Source organism: Fringilla coelebs, assembly GCF_963513975.1.
Source record: "Fringilla coelebs genome assembly, chromosome: 14".
Taxonomy (NCBI): domain Eukaryota; kingdom Metazoa; phylum Chordata; class Aves; order Passeriformes; family Fringillidae; genus Fringilla; species Fringilla coelebs.
Genome location: NC_140040.1, coordinates 147,551 through 170,594, shown reverse-complemented (window position 1 = coordinate 170,594; position 23,044 = coordinate 147,551). Strand labels below are relative to the sequence as shown.

Sequence of the window (23,044 nt, the reverse complement as noted above, 5' to 3'; positions counted from 1 at the left end):
GCAATTACACAAAGATGACACTGAAGTAAAGCTTTCCAGGAGATCATGTTGGGATCACTGCTCTTGGGGTTAGTTGTGGCTGTTGAGCTTGCTTTTTTTCTTGGTGCGTTCTTTTCTCTATGCAAATCTTATCTGTGGCCCTGCCTAGTGGTAGTTCACCTGTGAAGATGGGTCAGGAAGTCCCCTACAGGGTTTCCATTCATTACCGAGTGCAAGAGATTCCTAGTCTGTTGCAAGATAAGACTAGGTTTGGGGCAAGGGGACAGTGTCTGAGTAGAAGTTAAGTGGCTACTGTCAGCTACCGATGACTGTATGTCCTGTTTGCAGATATGTAGCTTTGACGTCATTGTTGAAAACTGTGCAGACAGACCATAATGCAGTACAGCGGCACCGAAGCACCATTGTGGACTGCCTGAAGGATCTGGATGTCTCCATTAAAAGGTAATCAGATTTTTAGTGAAATAGACTCTTGAGGTTGACAGTCTGTGGAAAGTGAGCAGAGCATAAGGGAAAATAACAATATGGTTCCATAATTCAAACAAGATAATGAAGATGTACTTCCACCATCTTTGGAAAGCTGCTGTTACGTTTCGTGGCGGAAAAAAAAATCTGTTTGCTTGAATTTTTCCAGAATGCTGTATCAGTGGAGATTAGATTTGTATGCTCTCAGCAAGATGGAAAGCTTCTGTGCACTAGGATTATGATCAAAGCTACTCTGATGTGCTGCTCCACATTGGTTTTCTTTCCCAGATGAACGGGCAGTGCCATGTGGTCTTGGAGCAGTGTTAAGTCATCCAAATAATGTATTCTTAGTGGTATTATGGAGTAGTAGAAATCAGACTTAACTTGATTGCTCAAACAGTTTGTGCACAAGCCACATCCTTTTATCATTCTTGGTGTTCATTTGTCATTTAAATAGTGGCGTGTTGCTGCTTCTCTGGGCATTGGGAAAGCTTGCAACCTTACTTCTCACTAGAGAAATACTTTGTCTTGTACTCTGGCTTAATTTCTTCCAGATTATTTTCATTACTTCAGTTATGTTCCTTTTACTCATAATAGTAACTCCTTCCTGTTTCTGTCACTTTTGGAAATTCTTGAATTGTTTGGTCTCACTTTGCCCGGCGTATGTGGAAGGCTGCTCTTCTAAACTGAGTCTTTCAGCCTCTTGATTCCTTGTTCTTTCTTTCAGAACTTGCATCCTCCTCGTTATTCTTTCTGTAACTGGGTTGCAAAGAAAGGTCTGGGCTCAGTGCAGTATATACAGCATGCAGTGTTGGGGACAGCAGCATTTTTCCTGATGCATTTCATAGAATCTCTCTGCTACAGGCCAGAATTCCACTGAGCACTCATCATGTGAATATACCTTCAGAATTGTTCAACCTCTTCTTTTCCATCTACTCAAACTGATTAGATACACCATAGATCCTCATTCTGATAGTCATCTTTGAATCAGCTGTAGATTTTTTTAACAGCTCTTCTCAGACTAATATGTGTAAAACAGGAAAGAAATTGGATTTGTCTTGCTTCTGAAACTTATAACTGCTGGGTATCGTGTAGTCTCTTGTACTGGGCATGTACTGGGGATCATGTCGTCTCTTTTTACAGTTGCAATCTATCCCAAACCACAAATTTGTATCTTAAATGCTGAGCAAGTCAGGCTGCCATTGCTGTTTGGTGTCAGAGGCAGCATGGGGCTTGGTTGTGGAACAGCAGAGCCTTATCTAGATTTGGGTGGAAGGCAACAAAAACATTTTATTGGTACCTGCTAGGAAAACACAGGTATGATACAAACAACTGAGCTTCATGGCTGAGTGCTGTTGGAGGATGAAGCCTTTGAGTGATCCATCAGCAGAGCACAATGTTGCCATGCTGACACTCTGCTGCTGACAATGCACTGTCTTCATTGAAGCATTATATTGACTGGATGTATGTCAGAGTTCCCAGGCAGCAAGCTTCAAGGACTTGAGGGAAATACATGATATCTGCCTTTGGTTATCTGAAGCATGGCCTCTGCTCATCATCTTTGTAACTGGTGTAGTTCATATTTGGTCTGTGTAGTGTAATTCAGAATGGCTTTGCCATTTAAAGTCTTTTTTTCTGCTTGATTTGTTTAAACTACATGATTAAGAGCTTTGTGACAGAAATGAAACATGTAATATGACTGAAGGTAAGCAATATGTGCTGAGATCAATGCCTGGTATGATACAATACAACATTGTATTCCTGCACAGCTGCAGTATTGATATATCTGCTATAAAATGACTGAAATTTTAAACATAAACATGGAAAACTTGTAACCCAGTAGGGACAGGTGTAAGGGAGTTGGGAACTAGTTGGAAGGATGGAAACAGTTCTAATAGTGTAGGTCATCAGCTAAACACAGATTTAAATGTTAAAAGGTGGCAATTTAGTTTGGTTTTTCCAACCTAATTCTGAATATCTCTGTATTTTTTCGGTCCCTGGGTACTTGCTGGGTAAAAAGCAAAGTAACATGTTTATAATTCAGCATTCTGTAAAAATCCTTATTACAATAATAACTAGGAAAATGTAGAGAAGTAGTGCTGTCTAGATGTTCTCAGATTCTTGAGAAGAAATAGTGTGTGCCCACTACCATATTAAAATTCACTCTGGGTTATTTAGCAAGCCTGTTTTAATGCATTTGAATACAGCTGTTGGAAAGGTGTGCAGAAATCAATCACATTTCAAGTTAGTAGTCTTCAAAAAATGGCAGAAGAATGGGAGACCTGTGCTAAAGTCAGCTACAGAAGCTTCAAGTAGAAGGGTCTGGGAGTAGCCTCTGAGCTCTCAATGTGCGCAAAAAGGAATAGCAAGGAGCTAGTACTCTGACTAGTTGTGGTGTCAGCACATCTGTGATGAGGAGGAATGAACAATACCAGGGTAACTTTGGGTTCTAGAAATCTTACACTACTGTATAAGAAGCTTTACTGTATCCAGTTTATCCAACTGGATACAGTAAAGCTTTCAGTTAATATTTTAAATTTCTACTGTGTTTGAATCTCTAATATATGGAACTGGAAACATGTCTGTTCTGGATCGCTGAAGGTGGAGAAAATATACTGTGGCATGCTTTAATTGTTACAGTTGTGTGTCAGAAATGACAAATTACACTTGGACAGTCAGACTTTAATCCTGTTGGACTCTGGCTGCTAAAAGATATTGCTAGCCTTAAGCTATCGTTAACATATGGATTAATGTTTCTAGAGCACCCCATAGCCCCACTCCCCCTTAATTTTTTGGAGAGTGGATATTGGCCTGCCTATGAACAAAAAAATACTACACATTAAATGTGGAGGGCTATTCTCACAGGATTAGTAAGTATTGATCTCTACTTAATTAAAAATTAACTGCATTTTTCTGGCTGGATTTCGGGTTTTTTTACTTCCTTCACTAGGTGGAGTTACTAGATTGGTTTTCTGTCTCTTGCCCTAGGCGTGCCATGGAACTGAGTTTCGCTCTTGTTAATGGGAACAATGTCCGTGGAATGATGAAGGAGTTACTGTATTTCCTAGATTCTTGTGAACCAGAGTTCAAGGCAGACTGTGCATCTGGAATATTTCTTGCAGCTGAAAAGTATGGCGTTGTTTTACTTGCTAATAATTTTTGGTACATCCTCGGAATTGTGAGCCCCTTGTGTGTTGTTTCTCTCCTTGCTTGTTCCCAAGAGAGAATGTGTTGGTTCATTTCTCCTCTGTTCGCTGATTTGTGTGTGGTTTGTCAGTTGTAGCCCTCCCTCAGTATTGATGTCCTTCCTCACGAAGCAGTGGGCCAGGAAGTAACTGAAAGGGGGTGGTTCTGATGATGCTGGGTTTCCTGCTGGTGTTGAAGACTGGCAGTTAGAGCAGTAACTTGTTTTCTTAATTTTGTCAGATATGCTCCTTCCAAGCGCTGGCACATAGACACAATTATGAGAGTCTTAACAACGGTAAGTGAAATTGCCTCTCTTGTGTATGACTACATAAAATTTTCTTAATTCTGGAGGAAGTTAGCATCAAGTTGGAGATGGGTCTAAAGGCTGGCAGATAACAAATGCTAAAATACATGGAGGAAGTGCACTTATGATAGTCACATTTACTGAGTTTGCACATTTCTGACTGGCTGCCTTGGATCACTGAGTGTTTTTTTTAGAAGAACTGTATTATTTCAGAAACACACAAGAGTAACTGTGTGTAACAGTGTTTCTACTGCAGTAATCACACTAGCTTCTAAGGACAGTTCTTGTACTGTCTGATTCCAATATACAGTCTTTTCAGAGGAGAGTGAATGCAGCCTGAAGTGACTTGCAAAGAGAAAGGGGGTGAAGGAGTTTCTTGGAATTACTCCAAGTTGAGTTTATCAAAGCCTGTTAAGGAAACTGTGTCAACAGCCTTCTAGTTCACCTTCTTTGGGTTTAATTATTGCTCTTTATCTGCTTGAATGTATCTGTGAACGTCACAGCTGAGGTGGAGCTGGACCAGTGCTTTGGCAACGAGGGAGGAGATCTTGGTAACTTGGGTAGGCAGTGTGTTCTGTGAGGCAAAGGAGTGGGAAGAGATTTATTAGTATGAGCTCTCAAATTTGAGAAGTTCAGCAAAAAGTAGGTCTGCCTGGGATGCTCTTTTGTCACCTTGAAACAGAGAGAAGTAGATTCATCTGAAGTGAGAATTAATTTCTCTTGGAAGGTTGGCTGTGAGAATTGCTCTCAGATTACTTTCTCCAGTAAAGTAAATGCCTTTTCTTGTCTGCTAGATAAACCACTCATAAGGTTGTATTCATTTCTGCACTCTAACCTCTTGCAGTTTCAGGGTATCTGTAGTGTGGATTTCTCTGAGTATAGTTTCATTTGTTGGTAAATGTGCTGTCCTGTACTTCTGCCCCCCTGAGGGTGCTCAAAGTGAACTCAAAGTGCTCATGGATGAAAGGGTTGATTTTTTTTTTTTTAATTTTTTTTTTTTTTTTAATTTCCACATGCATGAGGTGGTTTTGTGAAGGGTATCACAGTTGCTGAGTGTAACTTAAGAAGGTCCATAGTAAAACTTAACAATTGTTCTTGCAGGCAGGAAGTTATGTTCGTGATGATGCTGTTCCAAATCTGATCCAGTTAATAACTAACAGTGTGGAGATGCATGCCTACACTGTGCAGAGACTCTACAAAGCCATCCTTGGAGATTATTCCCAGGTAAAACCAAATGCAGTTGACTTCAGTTTCTTTGTTGTACTGCAATAATTATGCACGTTTACTAAGCATCTCAGGGAAAGTCAACATCACATTGTCTGGCTCCAAGGGAGAGGCTGCTGAGCAGGCATGTCTTCTACAAGTTCATGTTCTTTTTAGTTTCTCCAATTCTCTTACAGAATTCTTGATCGAATCAGATATTCCTCTTTCTTCTGCTGTGGAAGGCTAAGCTTGCTCCTGGATGGTTTAATTTGTCATGCAGGCAGCCATTTATCTCTTAGCCTTCTCTGGTTTTTCTTCCAACAGCAACCCCTGGTACAAGTTGCCTCCTGGTGCATAGGAGAGTATGGAGATCTTCTGGTGTCCGGTCAGTGTGAAGAGGAGGAACCAATACAGGTATACCTTGGGAGAGAACTGCAACTGGACACCTGGCTGAGGCTGGACCCACTTGATGCTAGCTAGGTGAAGGGAGTGCTTTCAGCAGTTCCCTAGCACTGATGTCCATGATGGTAATGGACCCTGGACAGGAATCTCCTTCCCCTGCTGCAGGCATGGACTGTGTAAATACTGGATGTGTGGAGTGTTGCTACAACTGGCAGAATGGTGTGGTTTCAGTGCCAACTGATTTGGAAGAAATCTGCTAGGGTCTTATTGTATTTCAGTGATAAACCTGCTCTTCAATGTCTGAAACAGGAACTGTATTTTAAAACTCATACCATAAGATCTCCACCTGGATGCATGTCTCTTACACTCTGAACATAATGTTACAGGCTCAGAGTTGCAGAAGAGTGTGACATGGCCATTAGGCAAGAGACAGGTTTTTACAGTATGGTCTGGAAGGCTTGCTGTAAGCTCCTCTCTGTCTTAGCCTAACCTCACTGTACCTTTTCAGGTAACAGAGGATGAAGTTCTTGATATTTTAGAAAGCATCCTGATATCTAATATGTCTGCATCTGTGACACGAGGCTATGCTCTCACTGCCATCATGAAGCTTTCCACAAGGTTCAGCTGCACTGTCAAGTGAGTTCCCTTTGGTGGTACACTGCACAGGGCTTTGTTGCAAATATACCGACATCAGTTGTCTTCAGTAGGAGTATTCCTTGAACGTGTTCTCCTTCTGTGATTTACAAGAGTCATCATCTTACTTGTTGGCTTTTACAGTCCTCCTTTGCTCACAGGGTGGAAGATGTCAGCTGTGGGTGCTCTTTTCTCTAGGGATGCCCTCTGCTGTGTGGGGACTTAATCCATGTTGCTGTTTCTTGAAAACTCCTTAATTTTAGTGGACTGTTCTTTCTCATTCCTTTTTTGGATGATGGAGAGAAAAATAGCCTTGTTTCCTGTTGGACACTTCTCAGTGTGTATAGTTGAGCTATTTTATGCTATGTCCTAAGGTGGTGTATTAATCACCTGCTGATGCTTTTGTGAAGGGACAATTCATATATGGATGTTACATGGATACGGCTGTTTTGCATGAGTTATGTGGACTCCTGTTGAACAGAAACTCATTAGCGTCTTCAGGATGGCACATGCTAATCTCTTGCTTATTGCTGCTAATTCCATGGTGTTTTTGTTTTCCCTTGCCCCAAACAGTCGCATTAAGAAGGTAGTTTCTATCTACGGCAGCAGCATTGATGTGGAGCTACAGCAGAGAGCTGTGGAATATAATGCACTTTTCAAGAAATATGATCACATGAGGTAAGTGCTGATAGAGATTTGGTGTTTGAAAAGGGTCATTGTCTGCTCTGATCTCAAGTGGATGACAATGTGCTGTGAGAACTTTGGTGATTTTTGTTTAGGTTACAGAGAAACTAGAATCCCTCCCCTTCTACAGGGTTAGTAAGTGTTTTAAGGACTTAATGTATCCTGTGTTACTGTTCTGTGATCAGAGATTGTCTCCGCCAAAGCATTTGTCCTACTTTGTGCCTGAGCTTGTCAGGTGCTGGGGGGAAGTAGGAGACAGGAGGGCTTGTTTGTCTTTTAGCTATCAACTAGTGCATTTGCACTGGCACAGAATGCCAAGGATTGCTTCTGACCACCTCAAACTGTCATGCAGTCTTGCAGTTCCCCTGTGTTGGAGCTCAAGGGAGAAGGCAGGTTCTCCCATATATATCAGCTCTTGAATGTCTAAGTATTTGGATTGGGATGCAGGAAGATGGCACAGTGTAACTATGTCAGCTTCTTTCAGGCCAGCACTGCTTGAGAGAATGCCAGTAATGGAGAAAGTCACCACAAATGGCCCTGCTGAGATTGTACAGACCAATGGAGAGACAGAGACAGCAGTACTGGAAACCAAACCTCCACCCTCTGGATTACAGCCTGCTAACCAGGTAACAGAAACTGACCCAGGATAAATTTTCACTGCCTGTCAGACCACGTTCCAGCCTGTGCCAACAGCAAGCTGAGACTATCTTCCTCACCCTCTCTGCTTCTTAGTTGTTTCTGACTGGTGATGATTGTATCATTGCTCTGCTCTGATGGCTCTAATGTCCAGAACGGGTGTGTGGGACAGGTCATTGTAGGCTGAGGAGCAGGGTGGGATTGTATTGGTTGGTTATGGTGCTAATAATGCCTAGGTTGTGTGTTTGATCCCATTATGGGCCATTCACTTCAGAGTTGGACTCAACGATTCTTGTGGGTCCCTTCCAAATCAGAATATTTTGTGATTCCTCAAACTTAGGGTGCATGAACCCAGTCCTTCCCTCTCTCTTCAGTCCCTCAAGCATGGAAATTTGATTTCTTGTGGGGCATGGGATCACAGTGAGACTAAGAACCCCTCTAGCTGGCTATCAGCTCTGGTGGTCTTCAGTTTGAGAACAAATAGAGCACACTGCATTTGCAAGGAAAAGTAGCAGAATGTTGAATATATGTAAGTATTACATCCACTCTCTCATTAGGCAAATGATTTATTGGACTTGTTGGGGGGAAGTGATATAACACCTGTAATTCCCACTGCACCTACAAGCAAGCCAGCCACTGCTGGTGGGGAGCTGCTTGACCTCCTGGGAGACCTCAACCTAACAGGTGAGCAGGCTGCATTTCTTAGAAGTCTACATTCTCATCCCTGGGATGGGATGAGGGTGGGCTACTTCTTGATTGTCTTTTGAGCCCTAGTTTTTAGATTTGCTCTTACCAAGAGCCATATTAGCATACAGGTGGGAGTCAGGGAATAAAGTCACAGGTTGATTCTGCATTATTAGCTAGTGAGACTTGAGCATTTTCACACATGAGTCTGGGAATACTGTGAGCCTTTCCAGAGAGGACTATGGGATGTGAGGAATTAATTCCATTTGAATACTTGCTAGTTCTTGAAAGCAAAGAAGGAGAGGATGACAACACTGGTGATTTATAGAGCTTCATGTAAAGAAATACAAAATGCAGCAGTCATTCTTTGGTAAAGGAGTAATTAGTCTTCATTTCCTGACAGCAAAGTATTAATCCTTCAACATTTCTTGTAGGTTCTCCAGTATCTGCCCCTGCACCCCAGATAGCACAGCCTCCGTTCCTGCTCGATGGACTTACAACTCAGCCTCTCTTCAATGATATTGCTGCAGGTTAGGGACATTGTAAATCCTTTGCTGAAAGTGCCCCAAAACCTAACTAGAAGAGGAAACAAGGAACAGTAGGAAAAAAAAAAAAATAAAAGGGAGGCAATTTGAAAGTGTGCCATAGATACTGGAGTACATGGGGGTGTGTTTAATTTTCAGAAGAGTCTGGGGTAAAGTGCATACTATGATGTTGAGAATGATCTCCAGATCCTGTAGGTCATCTGCTTTTTTGTTTCCTACAGGAATCCCCTCCATTACAGCATACAACAAGAATGGGCTGAAGATTGACTTCACCTTTGAGAGGTCGAACACCAACCCTAGTGTCACCGTAATCACGATACAGGCCTCCAACAGCACAGAGCTGGAGATGACAGATTTTGTTTTCCAAGCTGCAGTACCAAAGGTAGAGCCACTTGGGGCAGCTACAGTGAGAAGTTGAAGGGCCAGTTGCAAACACTTGATAATTGGTGCTTTCATGTAGATAGAAACTTGCAAGGTAAACAAGGCTGAGAACTATTCCAAGTTTCTCCTAGTGCACAGTTAGGTCATCTCTTTCCAGTCTGAAAGTACGTGTTGTAAATGCAGTAGAATACAGATTCCAATTAAATTGGACAAAATTGTGTTTTGAAATCACCGCTTTCTAGAAAAATGGCTAAACCTCAGGGGGAAAAAAAAAACATTTGGGTCAAAATCAGTATTTTGGAGACACTAATCATACCCTTTATTCTTAATTTCTAAGAAATATACTGTGTTTTTTGGAGCTATAAATACATGAAAGAAAAAAATCTTTTCGAGCTATTAGTTGCTTATAAAAATTAAAATTAGTCACAATATGGTGATTAATGGCATTCCTCATTTAAGGAAGTGAATTGTTTCCCCTTGCACTCAGCTGCAGCACAAAATGTGAGTGACAAATATTTCCTAGTTTATAGCAGAGCAGACTATTGAAGCAGCATGTTACTGGAATGCTCTCCAAATCTGGAACAGTACATTCACTTCTAGGAACTAGTATTCCTCTAACTTGGATTCAAGTAGGTTTTACACCTACCATAGGAAGCAGTCAGGGAAAGAACAGTCCTCCTGAAGTTAGAGGTGTGCTGACTGTTCCTCTGAGTGCAACGCATGGAAGCAAGTATTGCTGCTGATCTTGGTACACCGCAGTAAGCCCTCACCTCCTATTATTTACATTACCTGGATCCTACTTGTACAGAAAGCAGGTGGACTAGTGAGTGTGTTGTTCTTAGGGAACAAGATAAGGAATTCAAGAACTGATTATTCAGGGCCAGAAACCAAACTTATAATTTTCCTTGCTTTCTTTCAGTGCAAACAAGTCACTTCTTACTTGATTACACATCAAATTGTTTTGGTTTTGCCCTGTTTTCAGACATTCCAGCTGCAGCTTCTGTCTCCCAGCAGCAGTGTCATCCCTGCATTTAATTCTGGGACCATCACACAGGTCATTAAAGTCCTGAATCCACAGAAGGTGAGTGATTCCAAGAAGAATTGTTGAAGATACTGTCTTGTAATAATTCATTTAATGCCAGTCAGGGGTGCATCTCTGATGAGAGGTAGGGAGTGTTGGTAGTGAATTATATGTTTTTCATGGCAGTCACTTCAGTTAGAGTTAGGAAAAAGTTATGAAAAACACAGGAGGTTCTGGACACAGGTTTGGTCTTCTATTTGGTTATACTGCTAAAGCAGTTTAAAAGCTTTGCTATCTTGAAGTCATTCATGCCGTGCATTGCAGTGGTTAAGTTTTCAAATAGCCAGAGGAACTTAAACCAAGTGTTTCAATGGGTTGTAAAAGTGATGTTTGGAAGGCAGGCATCTTGACACATAAAGATATTCAACATTTGTTTTTGCTATCCATGGTGGTGTTATTGATATATTTTTAAACAAAAAAGCAGCTTGATCCATATTCTTAAAATTGTCTGTTAAGTGGTCTCATTTGTTTGTAATGTGATGAGTGTAGCTTTAAATAGTTGATGGAAAGAATCTTTAGGAGCGATGTAATTGTAATTCCATTTATTTTGCAGCCTTCAGAGACAGGCTTCAACACTGGGACACAACAGACTTGAGGGGAGGGAGGGATGTGGCCCACATTTCCTCCTTAAGAGGGTTTGCAAGTGCTCAGATGGCATTGGAAACAAAAATAAAATTGAGATCTTACTTTTTCCTTTGAAACAGCCTTATGATGCTAAGTGACTCTAGGAACTTAAAACACCAGAAGTTTTTCATAGGTTAAAACTGATGTACTGCTCTAGATGTAAAGTGTTTCTGCTAGATTGATGTGCAAGTGACAAAGAAAATCACAAATTTCAGCCCAAGTTTCACTGAATGTCAGTCTTCTAGTGCATAGTTTTTGTGGTTTCCGTGCATCTCCCTCTATTTCCATGTTGTCTGCTCACCTCTGCCTATATTAAGCCACAAGGCTAATTAATCTGTGTCTTCTATACATCTGATACCAGTTTCTCTGTGATGCTGTAGAGCACCTTTCAAAGATCACCTTGAAAGTTACTTTCTGAACTTTGGAGGGTTTAGGTGTTTTCCTGTAATGTCCCAGAATGAGACCTGCAAGGGTAGTGGCATGCTTTCTTGTGGGTATGTCACAACTCCTAGGAACACTTCAGAGTACAGAGGTGCAAAATAAAGCCATCAGGCTGGATTGAAACTAATGGCTAGTTTTCCAAAATGACAAATAAACCAAAAAGTGACAGTGATGATGTTGATCTATTAGTCATACGGCATAATTTCTTTATCCTAAGTCTTGTTGAAGCAGTCATGGTCTTCCTTTTTCCCTCTGCTAATCCCTTTTGTGTATCTGCCTGTAGGTATGGAGAAAAGAGACAGAAATGGTCAACTTTTGGCTTTTTATTTTTGGATTTTTTTTTGAGAGAGAATGGGGAACCTGACTGGAGCGTGCTGTACTCTAGCTGTTTTTAAGGGCCACCTAGTATCTGGGTGACAGCCAAATGATAGTGTAACATGATCTCTGAGCTATTACATCATTTAGTTACAGCAGAAGGGAATGTTCTTGGAGATTCTGTTTCCAGTCTTTCGTAGGCTATTGCCTTCACAGTGCTGCTGAGCTGTGCAGTACCTGAAATTGCCAGACTGCTGCGTTGAATGGTTGGCCCATCTCTCTCTGCAGGCCCAAGTGCAGTGCAGCAGAGTCCAGATCTGCCACCTGCTTTCTTCTGTTGTTTACTGGAATTTGAAGGTGGCTAATTTTGCATTTAAGGACTTCAGTGCTTGCAACAGCAGGGCCAGTGCAGACACAAACATGGGTAGAAGCTGTGCTGTCACTTTTCTAAGAGCTTGTTCCTGATCTGAGAACTACAGTGACCAATGAATGTCCCACCAGATGGAGCAGTTATCTGGAGTGTCATAGCTCACCCTGCACATACTCCCAGCGAGCTCTTGCATTCAGGAGGAGTCTGTATTGAGTATTTGTGGGGTGGGGGAGGGGAACTGGATGAGGTGGGAGTCTCTGACCTTTAATGAAGACCTGAATTTGTTTTGTGTTTGTTTGTTTCCCCCATTTCTCTTGTAGCAACAACTACGTATGCGGATCAAGTTGACATATAATCACAAGGGCTCAGCAATGCAGGATCTAGCAGAAGTCAACAACTTCCCCCCTCAGTCTTGGCAATGAGGCTCTGGCACCATTCTTATTCTCATCCCACCTAATCAAAAGAACTCTGGGAAGAAGGTTGTGATCCTTGGCAATCCCCCAAACTGCACCGTGGGCATGGGGAACAAAAGAGACATGCTGATGAGGAGGAATTTTCCTGAAGTGATTGCTGACTTTGAAGCATATCTGTTAAGATTAATCTCCTCTCCTCTGCTGATGAGGCTGGTGGCTTGTGGGGGCTACTGTGCACTCCCTCACACATGCATTCACAGCCAGAAGCAACATTCCCTTCTCCCCTTCCCCACCCTCCTTCCCCCTCAAAAAGGAACACAGCCTGGTTGGAAGAGAAGTCTGGAATTTCTAGCAGGGAAACTTTCTTCTCTCTGCAGCAAGTGAGCAGTTGCTCCTTCTTTCTGCTGTCTTTTTTTTCCCTGGGGTGGGTAAGGCGTGTTGTCATTCATTTATAGCTGGATTCCTTCAGGCATTTTCATCTGGGACTCAGATGGGGTCTTGGGGAATGCCAGGCTGCCCTTCGTCTTTCTTCTTGTATCCCCTAGGTCTTAAGGGCCTGGAGGCTTCTTATGACCTACTCAGTGCATTATTGTATACACGCACTTCTTAGTTATGTGCTGCATACCAAGAGCAAGTGAGGCCTTTGGAGTTCATCTGCAAACCTGGAACACAGTGCAGGAGAAGAGGTGCTGGTAAGAGTTGGTAAAATTGCTTCGGTGCTGTACTTGAAAATGAAGCCCTTACACCTGAATTTTCTTTCCTTCCATCAGTAGACGCAGCCATGCAGATTCAGAGTCTTCTGTAGCTTCCCCAGAAAGTGAAGTGAGTTATGAGAGACATAGAGATAAAAGGAGCAGCTGGTTTTCTACCACATACGGTTTCAAAGTCTTTCAACCTGTTAGTTGTGGTTTATGGGTAGAAAAGACACATTCAATTTTGTAGATCAGTTTTTGAGCAAGGGCTTTGCTCCTGCTGGGAGACTCATCAGAGACTATGCTGTGAAGTTGTTCTTCCTGGTTATTCCAGAACTTCTCCCCATTTTTATTTCCAGAGCCTGTTGTAGACCCCCTGGGTTCATTTGAGTTACTTCTGACTGGGATATTTGTGTTGTATCTGTAATATTGGCACTGAAATAAAGACCATGCAGTTTAAAGAGATCTTTTCCCATTTTTTTACTTAGTTGATCTTTGCTCCCCTTTCAGAATTAATGTGCCAGTTCACATTCAGACTGAAAGTAACTAAACTGTGTTTTGAACGGAAGCCAGTTGTTTGAGTATTTGAATCCAAAGATGCAAGGTCTGGTTGGTACCACTCTGAGCTCACAGAAAGCTGTGTTCAGGGATGTCCCTGCAGAAACTCCTGGGAGGTGGTGCAGTTCTGGGCAGTCTCTAGGAGGTGATGTGTAAGACAGACAAAAGCACAGTGTGATGAACTCCAGATGTTCAGTGCTCTTTAGGATATATCTTAGGTCTTCATTTTTGAGTGTGCTGGTAAGCTGAAGGTTAGGCACTTCTGCTTCAGTTCTGTTCTGGGGCTTTCCAAATCATTGAGTGCTCTGAGCACAAGCTTAGACATAGCTTCTTGTGTCCACAGAAGTGCTAACAGAACTTGCCAAAAATACTGCAAGAGTGATCCACAGTGTACTTAGGGAAAACTGAAGACCTGTTCTGCCCTTGAACTGGGAGCAGGAGGCCACTGAGGGTTGTTCAGTCTGGTCTGGTCTTGACTGCATTTAGCAATATAATGTAGGACTGACAGTAATTTAAGTGCTGGTCCATTTGTAGTGGAGTAAATTTATCTTCTCTTGAAGGGTGTTTTTGCTACCTTACTGATTGAACTGGTTTGGGCCTTTGGATTAGCAAAGAGCGTTTTTTTTTCCTGGAAGTGGCATCAGTAGGGTTATAAAATCTAGAAGAACAATATATGATTTCCTTAAAATTAACTTTGGGTTGTGGTAAGGTCATGCCTTGGCTATCAGTGGAGAGATCTATCCTGTGCTTAGCTGGAAGCATCATGAAACAGGCAGTTTTGCAGGAAATGGCTGAATCAGGGTCCATTTCTGGTGCTGAGCATTTAGCTTAATCGTTTTCGCTGCAGTTGTGGTTATTCATTGCCCCACTAGCTCAAACTCACTGTTGAAGACCGAGCATGTTAAATCGATGCTCCAGGGAGCTCTGAGAGCGTCCCAGATAAAAAGCTAATGGGAAGTCTTTGCCTTGGTTCCTGAACTCCTCATAAGCTCTACCATTCTCTTCACAGAGTTGTACATGATCACTCGTACTGAAAGCCAGCATGCCTCGCTCTCCCTTTGGTTTTGCTGGGAAAGAGCACTGGTACAGGAAATTAGATGGGAAGGAAGAAGAAAATGGTCTCTCGCCTGGCCAGTTTGTTGCAGCAGAGTTGGGAACAGTGTATGTTGTCCCTCTTGTCATGCTTGTTTTCTGTCCCCTAGAGCAGCTGTCCGTCTCTGGTAAGCTTGTGGGGTGAATTCTTTCTGTGTTCTTGGCTCCTTCAGCCACCCTTGCACTGTCTGTGGGGAAATGGGCATTTCGTCCTGTATTTGAGTCGAGCTGGAGGAGGCGATGCGTGTACGCTTTGCAGGAAGCCATCCCTTGGCTATGAAGTACTCCTTTGTAGCAGCCAAACATTCCAGTTGTCCTTGGAGCTCTTCCCTCCTCACTAAGGGATGGATGCTGACATTACACAAGAAAGAAGGCCAGGCTTCACACCTTCCCCCATCTGGAATACCAGATAATGCTGCTTGCTCCTTGACCCCCATGTGTATTCTGAGCTCTGTGCTGCTGCTGTGTTTTTCCTCTGGAGAGTACTCGCACGTCTGAGGCACTCTGAGCACATGCTGAGTCCTCTTCCCCACGGTTGTTGAATGCAACAATTACAGGTCTGGTCAACGTTTTCCTTGCTTCAGTGTAAGGGAAATATAAAGGCAGCAAGATATGGACTTCATGGCTAATCTTACTAGTATCTGCATGGGAGGCTTTGGAACTGGGAGACACTGGATGTCTGTTTTTCCAAGTGAATGTATTTTCAGTCAAAAAATGACAGAAACAATAATGGCCATAATGGGCCTGAAGGGGGAGGAGACATGGAAAGGTCCTAAAAGTCGACTTTGTCCAGGTCTTGAAGGCACAAAATATGGCCTTGAACAACTTATTGAAGCAATAGCAGTGAGGGGACTGTCTTTACAGTACCTTGGATCTATGACTCAGAAGATACTGAAGCAGCTGGGAAAGTACCAGTGCCTTGCCTAAGGCTGGTACTATCTGTGAGCCACAGCAGCAGTGACGCTGGTGCACTTTTATGTGTTCATTTTCTACTTGGAGGCTGTGAGGGAAGGAGCTGCTGGACTGCTTCCCTTTTAACTTTCACTCTACTCCTGTATATTCCTTTTTCTTTCGTGATGTCATAATTTAAATTTTACACAGAGCCCCATACCACCTCTTTGACAGTATAGAGAAAAAAAGGCAAACAAAAAACTACTAAAATACAAACCCCCAACAAACCCACTTTTTTGAAGTGAAAAACATACCATTCGAGGCAGGGCACCTGTTGGCACTTGAAATTCTGGAGACCTATTTTTGACATGTGAAAAATTTAGGTAAATGCTGAGTCATAGGTGAGTGAGGAGCTTAACAGATGTTAACATTTACATGGGATGCATTAGATTTCTGCTGTGTGTATTGTCTTTTGGTTGAAACAAATTATGAAGTGACTAATAAAATGAGTCAATATTCAATGATTTAAAATTGCCTTGTTGCTTTTTACCAATAGAGTGGGATAGAATGTTTTGATTCTTAATGTTTGGCCATGGCAACATCATATGACGCAATATAGTAAGGCTATGTTTTGAAAAAACTTTACAGGAAATTTTGGAAATCAAGATGGGTGGACAGTCACAAAACACTTGAGCAGTTCCTGTGGACTACCAGCCTTAGAGAGAGCGTGTTCGTTACGAGCAGCAGTGCTTGTCCAGACGCTAGAAAGGTGTGGTAGGATCTGAACAGAAGGAATGTGTTCGGAGCCTGCTCTGGGAGCCTGTTAAAAGACCCCTTTCATACTCCATGTGACTCTTGGACAAGGATTTTGTCACCATATCTCTGTCCCCACGTGTGCCTGCTTTGTGTTTTCTAGTCACAGTCACATTTCACTAGATGACCTTTCGTGTCTTTTCAAATATGTAATTTCACTGTGGGGAAGGTGGGATGCTTTTTTTTTTTTAATGTTCCTTATCCTGTTGAGACAGAAGCAGCGGCTGCCCTAAAACGTACTCAAATTCTTGCAAACTGTCATGATGATGTCATTTGTAGATTATGACGTCACTAGTAGTTATCGACATTATTAGTAGCAGCCACTAGTTAAGGCTGGCAGAGCTTACGTGATGGACCTGCAGGGCAGCAGGAGCACGGTGATGTTGGGCTGCTGAGCAGCGTCCTCCAGCTGCGGCGGGCTGACGGTGACAGGCGCTGGAGGTCTGTGAAGGGCGAGCAGAGACAGGTGCGTTTGCAGCGTTCCCGTGAGCTTGGCCTTCTCCCCGCCCGGCTGGCGAGCGGCTCGCACTCGGCGCCTCTCGCTGGTGAAAGGCACGGACACAGGCAGGCACGGAGCTCGGGGTGCCCGGCCCGGAGCGGCTCCGGCGCGGCACCGCGGCCCGCTGGTCCCGCCGGTGCCGCCGCCCGGGGCGGGGCCTGGGCCGGACGGCCCGTGCGCTTCCGGGGCGGTGCCGCGGAGGCCCGGGTGTGGGTCCGGCCGGCCATGGGGGAGGCCGGGCCGGGTGCGGGGCCGGCTGCTGGGCTGGGGCCCAGGGAGGCGCAGGAGCCCGAGGAGGACGAGGCGGCAGCGCCGGGCGCCACACGGGGGTGCCGGGCCGGATCCCGCGGCGGCATCCGGGTGCTGAAGGTGAGGGAGGGGACCGAGGCCTCCGCCGCTCCGGGCGACTCGGTGGGGTGGAGGGGAGTCGGCTGCGGGACGCCGCGGACACTTGCCCGCTGCGACCTTGGTCTTTGCCGTGGCAGTGGCCGCTGCCTGTGCGGAGCGGGCCGGCGCGGGGCCGGGCCGGAGCGCGGCCGCGGGCGGTGCTGACGCTCGGCTCTGGGCTGCCTTGCAGAGGAACGCGAAGCGCACCGGGAGCAGGAGCTGCCAGAGCAGGAGTCGGGTTGGTTCCCGTGAGAGGACCTGGCTGAAAGGGGACGTCGGACGAGGCTGCGTGTATGTTTATGGAAGAGACTCAGCAGCTGCGGCTCCCTCGGACTTGCGCCTGGTCCTCTGTACAGTGGACACCCAAGCCTCGGAGATCTGTGACAGAGAAGGAAGGAAAAACCTCTTTTTGCAGCTTCATGGAGACCTGGTCAGGTGAGGGCCGAGAAAGGATAAACCTGACTGAGAAATGTTTTGTATAGGTTTGCAAGGCTCTTGTTCACCGTGTCCCTATGCCTGTTTGCAGGGCAGGTAGGGAACAGGCAGAGGTTGTAGCTGGCAGTCAGGTACAGCCTTGAGTCATGCACTTCATAAAAATTAGGTAGTGGTGAAATAGAGGTTAAACACATAACTACGAGGTGTGTAACAGGGAGGGTTTGACTGTTGCTCCAGCCAGAAATGTGTCCTCCTTTTCTGAGTAGAGACACCTGTTCATAGATTCCTTTGTTATGTTCTCTGTTAAAAGGTTTTAGCATCTGGACAACCTGATCTATTTAAGAGGCTGTAAACTGTTACTTTGAGTCAGCAGAAGAAGTAAGGTGCTTTCGCAATTATGTCATTTAATATTTACGTGTGAGTAATTTTTTTTGCTGAGAAGAGTTGCCAGCTAAATAATTAAAGGCAGACAGAAATTGTAGCAAGAGTTATATAAAGAAGGCTTAAGCATCAGATGCTATGTTTTATGCCAGAAGTCAGTTTGGGCTGAAAATAGATGGCTCAGGGTTTAATGTGCGTGAACTTTATCCTGTGAGTGTGTTATGGAGTCCTCTAGGTTTAGAAGCTCCCCTTCAGTTTGTTAGGATTTAAACTTCGCACTGATTCTTCTGGACTAAAGATTCAGTTATAAAATTGCTGCTCCTGTTCTCAGGGGCAAATAATTGCTGTGGTCTCCTTACTTAAAGGCTAAGCAGTAGATACAATGCATTTTGAACAGAGCTAGTAGCTGGATTTTTGATGTGAAATGAAGGTTACAGGTCGCATGTGTCCAAATCTTAAAACTCTGATGTACGTTTGCTCTGTAATGGGGTGGGAACAACGGTGGTGAGAGATGCAGAGAGGACAGGTTGTGTTTAAAACTGTTGGAAAAGGTTATTTAGAACCATTTGCCTTACCCTGGTCAGGCAATTAGGGATGGATTAGTTAGAAACACTGTATGAGAACAGATGGACGCTTGAACACTGCCACTGAGGCAGCTGAAAACCTCTGTTTGTTGCTTGAAAAATTTGTAAGGAAGTTGGCATGTTTTGGACCCTAATAGCGAGCAGATTTTCCAGCATTTTTACAGAAGAGCAGAGCCGTTCGTGCAGGTCATGAAAAAGCTTAGGGAAAGCTTGTAGATGTGTACAGAGAGATACATTTTGACTTTATTTAACTTTTGAAGTGGCTTTTGCATTTTAATTCTTTCCAACCTCTCTTTTTTCCTGCTAGCTAGCTGTGCCTGTCTTTGATTTATAGCAGATTTTGCACTGGATTAGTGAATTGGCAGCAAATTGCTGCCAGTCTTTTGGAAGCAAGTACTGAGCTGTAAATTATTACTTCCCACTCCTTTTGCCTCTTGATATGTCTAGGACTTGACCAAAATTTGTCATAAATTTTATAAAGAGTTCTTGGTTATGATGTGTCTATTCCTTGTAATTCTCAGAGGGTGTTTGTCACAGCAGAGATCCTTGAAATACTTGCCACTGGAGTGGTTCTTGGGTGGGAAGTGGGGGTTACGGTATTGCTTCAGTAGCACCTGTGTTAGTAGCAGGAAGCAGACCTGAGTGGTATGTACTTGCATGTCCACAGGAAGATGACAGAGTGCTCAAGATTATCCTCATACCCTATTGAGATAATTCCTTCCTCGAACAAACTTTACCAATTACTTTAATAACATGTTCACCATACAAATTACTTCCTTACATATCTGATCACATCTTACCGTAACTACGTGCATCTCCCAGACAGCTTCTGAATTCTTCACCCTTCTAATATCAGCAAGTGACTTTCTTTCCAGAGCATGGCAGATGTTGGTTTGGCACCTGACTCAGAAGGCTGAAAGCTGTATGGAAGAGTAGCAGAAGCTCTTTTATGTATTCAGTCTAAATATTCAGCAATGTCCTTGTGATCATTCTGTTTCATTTTCACTTCTGTGAGTTCAAGTCAGTTTATGTACGAACTTTTTCTTCTCCACGATGCACCTCAAGGATCTTTAGCTTTCTCCTACCCAGAATCTTTCTTTATGCTTGTATCCCTTCATATCTAGAAAGTATATCTTCCTGCAGAGGGAAGGGTTAAACAAGAATTGCACGGATACCTTCTTTGCTTTGGATACTGTTCACAACAAAAATTTAAGCTTCCAAGATTTGAAAACTTTAACCTTACTTATGGAGAGCTACAGTTGCAATAGGAATGAAATAGAAACTGTTGCTCCTTCTTTTAGGCTTTTCTGTCTCCTTAAGCCTTTGCAACTGTGCTCCTGAGAGCTGCTGTGAGCAGAGGAAGTATTCAGTCCCTCATGTGTGATACTGCTGAGGATGTCGTGGGCTCTTGGTGCCAGATCGCAGCGGCTGTGACAGCCATGTGTTCTCGCATGTGCCAGTGTTCAGAGCTCATTGTGTTGGGTACAGGATGAGTTTGTGCAGTTCTAATGTGAGCTGATGCCAGTTTGGGTTTCACACCATATTGCTTTCTCTTCAACTATCAACCACATTGCCTTTTCAGGCGATAAACTTTGTTTGAGAGTAATCCTTCTTCTGATCCAGAGGTCCTGTATGTGAAGTAAGAGTTGCAATGGATCTGCTTGAAATACCTGAGTCATTTTACTTCTTGAGAAGTGTCTTGGTGACTCCAAAGGAAGCCTGGATGACTAGGTACTTGTAAATGGTGTACATTTTATGAAATCGGTCCTGCCTTAATTATTTGATGACGTTTGTAAAGCTGTCAGTAGTAGTGGAAATACTCTGATATAGTAATTAAAAGCAATCAGAAATGTTCTTATTCTTAAGAAGAGATGAGAAGAAGTGGAAAAGGTTTGGTACATACAGCAATGAAATGTTTCCCATTAAGACACACAGTATAAATAATGTATGCAAGTCAACAAAGTTTAGTGGAAAACAGGTCCTACCTAGCAAATTCTGTCTTGATGCTTCGAAATTTTGAGCTTGGTTGCCAAAGGTATTAGTCATTCATTGCAGTGAGATGTTGGACTGGGCTCTGAGCAGCCTGTTCAAGTCGAAGATGTCCCTGTCCATGGTGGGATGGTTGGAGTAGATGACCTTTAAAGGCCCTTCCTACCCAAAATGCCTGAGGTTCTGTGTTCCGATGTCATGGGCAGAAAAGCAATGCACAAACCAGTAATACTCATTGGCTAATGTCTTACAAACTGGAAACTATTATTCAATGTAAACATCTTGTTTTGGGTGAGGAACTGTTTGAAGGAAGAACTGTAAACTTGCATTATTCAGTTTTCCCTGTTAATAACCCATAGCTAAAAGGTAAGAGCTCAGAAGGGCATGAATGGAGGGAGTGATGGGCTCTGAGAAGTCAGTGCAGCAGGTTGCTCTAGATGGTTTAGCATGCAGTATTTCCTGGAAAACACTGCTTTTCAGTATCACTAGGTAGATTTATGTAAAAGACAAGTGTGCTAAATACTGCAAAGGAGGGGAAGGAGGCTATAAATTGCCAAAAGATGCAGTTCAGGAGGACTTGTGCACTGGAGGGATCTGAGTCTAGAGCGGGTTTGATCCAAGAACAGAAAAGTGAGCTGAACCAATGTGTACGTGTGGTTTTGTAAAGTCAGTGCATGGATACAGGGAGCAATAATGTTAGTGCTTACCGAGTAGGGATAAACTAAAAAAAAAAAATTGGTGGTAAAAGTCCTTTTTAATAAAAGTAGACCCACTCTGCTACAAGAATAGTTTTAAAAGTACCTTGTGCCTTATATTGAAGAGGAAGTTTGAAATGTTTAGTGACATGGTTTATAAACTCCTGTTTAAAGAAGAGGAGACCGTTGAGATCCAGTGACTGTAATCTGAAGCTAGGCGCTTTTAGATTAAATATGGGGATTTATAATGTTGGATAATGAGTAGACCATTGGAACAATGTATTTTAACTCCTACCTAACATTTTCAGTGCTTAATCTTTTACACTAATTTTTTTTTTCCCTAAAATAAAACTTGTAATTTAGCAAGAAAGTCTGTTATTTTTATTGAAGAAAATCACAATACAGCGTCCCTGGAAAAGTGAGAAGAGAGGATCAGAAAACATGTTTTCCATTCTGAATATACTAAATCTGGTGTTTCACAAGAATTTTCTCTTATTGCTATTAATTCAAGCTAGCCACTGAGTCCTTCCTTTGTTCTGCCATAGTTCTAAAACATCTTTTTAAATATACTGGTTGAGTTAACTTGCCAAAGCATAAGAATCTAGCCACTGATGTGAGCTGAGGAGAGTAGGAAATTTGTCTTATGTTTGCTTTGGGTGTTTTATAATGATTCTTCATGAGGATTCTTCAAATGCTTTGCTCTAAGCTGCATTCAGAAGAAAAATCTAAGAGTTCTTTTCTATTTTTGAGGCATTATACATAGGGTTTTTTAATTACTTGGCATATGCTTTTTTGGAATTTCTGGTTTTGTGTCTTGTCATGGATTCTTCCCGGTGCTCCTTAAATCATGAAATAGAAATACTCACCATGAATTATGTGGCTTATGCCAATTGCTGTTTCTCTGTGTTTCTCTTCTGCAATGTAATTTTGCTGTTTCTCTGTGTTTCTCTTCTGCAATGTAATTTACAAGTGCTGCAGTTCTTAAGTGCTGCTTGTCAAGCAGGGAGCAGAGACCCAAGAGTCTGTGCTTGCCAGACCTTTTCAGAGGAGCAGAACAGACGGTGTGTCAGTATTCCTCATGCTTTAGTCGTACTGAGACTTGTTTAATCTGTTTTGCATTCTCAGACTTCTTTCTTGTATGTTTTGACAGGAGGTTGGAGCCCACAGAAAAACCCCTTCAGATTGTGTATGACTACTTGGCTCAGTTGGGTTTTGATGATCCTCTCAGAATGCAGGAAGAGGCAGCAAACTCTGATCTCAGCTGTATGATTCGCTTTTACAGTGGTAAGAAATTGTGTGTGTGCACTGTCACTGTTCCTGCAGCTGTAACTATGAGCTGGAGCTTGGCTAAAGTCTGAGTCATCAAACTGTTGGGTTTATAGAGGGCTACATCAAGCACCTCCAGTACCAGTAAGCATTTCTTAAAACAAAGCATTTTAAAGATTAATAGAAAAAAAAAAATCACACTTCTGTAGTTTACTTGATCCTGTCCATGACTTGAGAAAAGACAAGTCCACAGGAGAGCACAAGATTGCTCTGTTGTCTTTAAATTCAAATATTGCAACTGATGACTTAGAGTTCCCACTGGGAGTTCTGTTTAGATGTGCATGAAGCTTGTATTTACAAAAAGTTTGTGGATATGGGCAAGGAAGCTCCTGGTCAAA

At 43.0% G+C, this 23,044-nt stretch overlaps 2 protein-coding genes across 5 annotated transcripts in view; both read left to right on the top strand.

Moving 5' to 3' along the window:
• The window catches only part of AP1G1 (adaptor related protein complex 1 subunit gamma 1), a 38,715-nt gene extending 21,653 nt beyond the window's left edge, over positions 1–17,062 (top strand). For all 3 annotated transcript variants that reach the window (XM_084215092.1, XM_084215093.1, XM_084215094.1), the window contains exons 11-23: positions 328–441; positions 3,451–3,591; positions 3,889–3,943; positions 5,054–5,176; positions 5,480–5,569; positions 6,066–6,193; positions 6,764–6,868; positions 7,359–7,500; positions 8,068–8,194; positions 8,629–8,724; positions 8,961–9,121; positions 10,103–10,201; positions 12,272–17,062. In XM_084215092.1, the coding sequence (XP_084071218.1) occupies positions 328–441; positions 3,451–3,591; positions 3,889–3,943; positions 5,054–5,176; positions 5,480–5,569; positions 6,066–6,193; positions 6,764–6,868; positions 7,359–7,500; positions 8,068–8,194; positions 8,629–8,724; positions 8,961–9,121; positions 10,103–10,201; positions 12,272–12,373 (1,483 nt within the window). In that variant the 3' untranslated portion in view covers positions 12,374–17,062. The remainder of the gene's footprint in view (positions 1–327; positions 442–3,450; positions 3,592–3,888; positions 3,944–5,053; positions 5,177–5,479; positions 5,570–6,065; positions 6,194–6,763; positions 6,869–7,358; positions 7,501–8,067; positions 8,195–8,628; positions 8,725–8,960; positions 9,122–10,102; positions 10,202–12,271) is intronic.
• PHLPP2 (PH domain and leucine rich repeat protein phosphatase 2) overlaps positions 17,063–23,044 on the top strand; it is a 29,814-nt gene continuing 23,832 nt past the window's right edge. For both annotated transcript variants that reach the window (XM_084215091.1, XM_084215090.1), the window contains exons 1-3: positions 17,063–17,278; positions 17,487–17,731; positions 22,531–22,664. In XM_084215091.1, the coding sequence (XP_084071217.1) occupies positions 17,135–17,278; positions 17,487–17,731; positions 22,531–22,664 (523 nt within the window). In that variant the 5' untranslated portion in view covers positions 17,063–17,134. The remainder of the gene's footprint in view (positions 17,279–17,486; positions 17,732–22,530; positions 22,665–23,044) is intronic.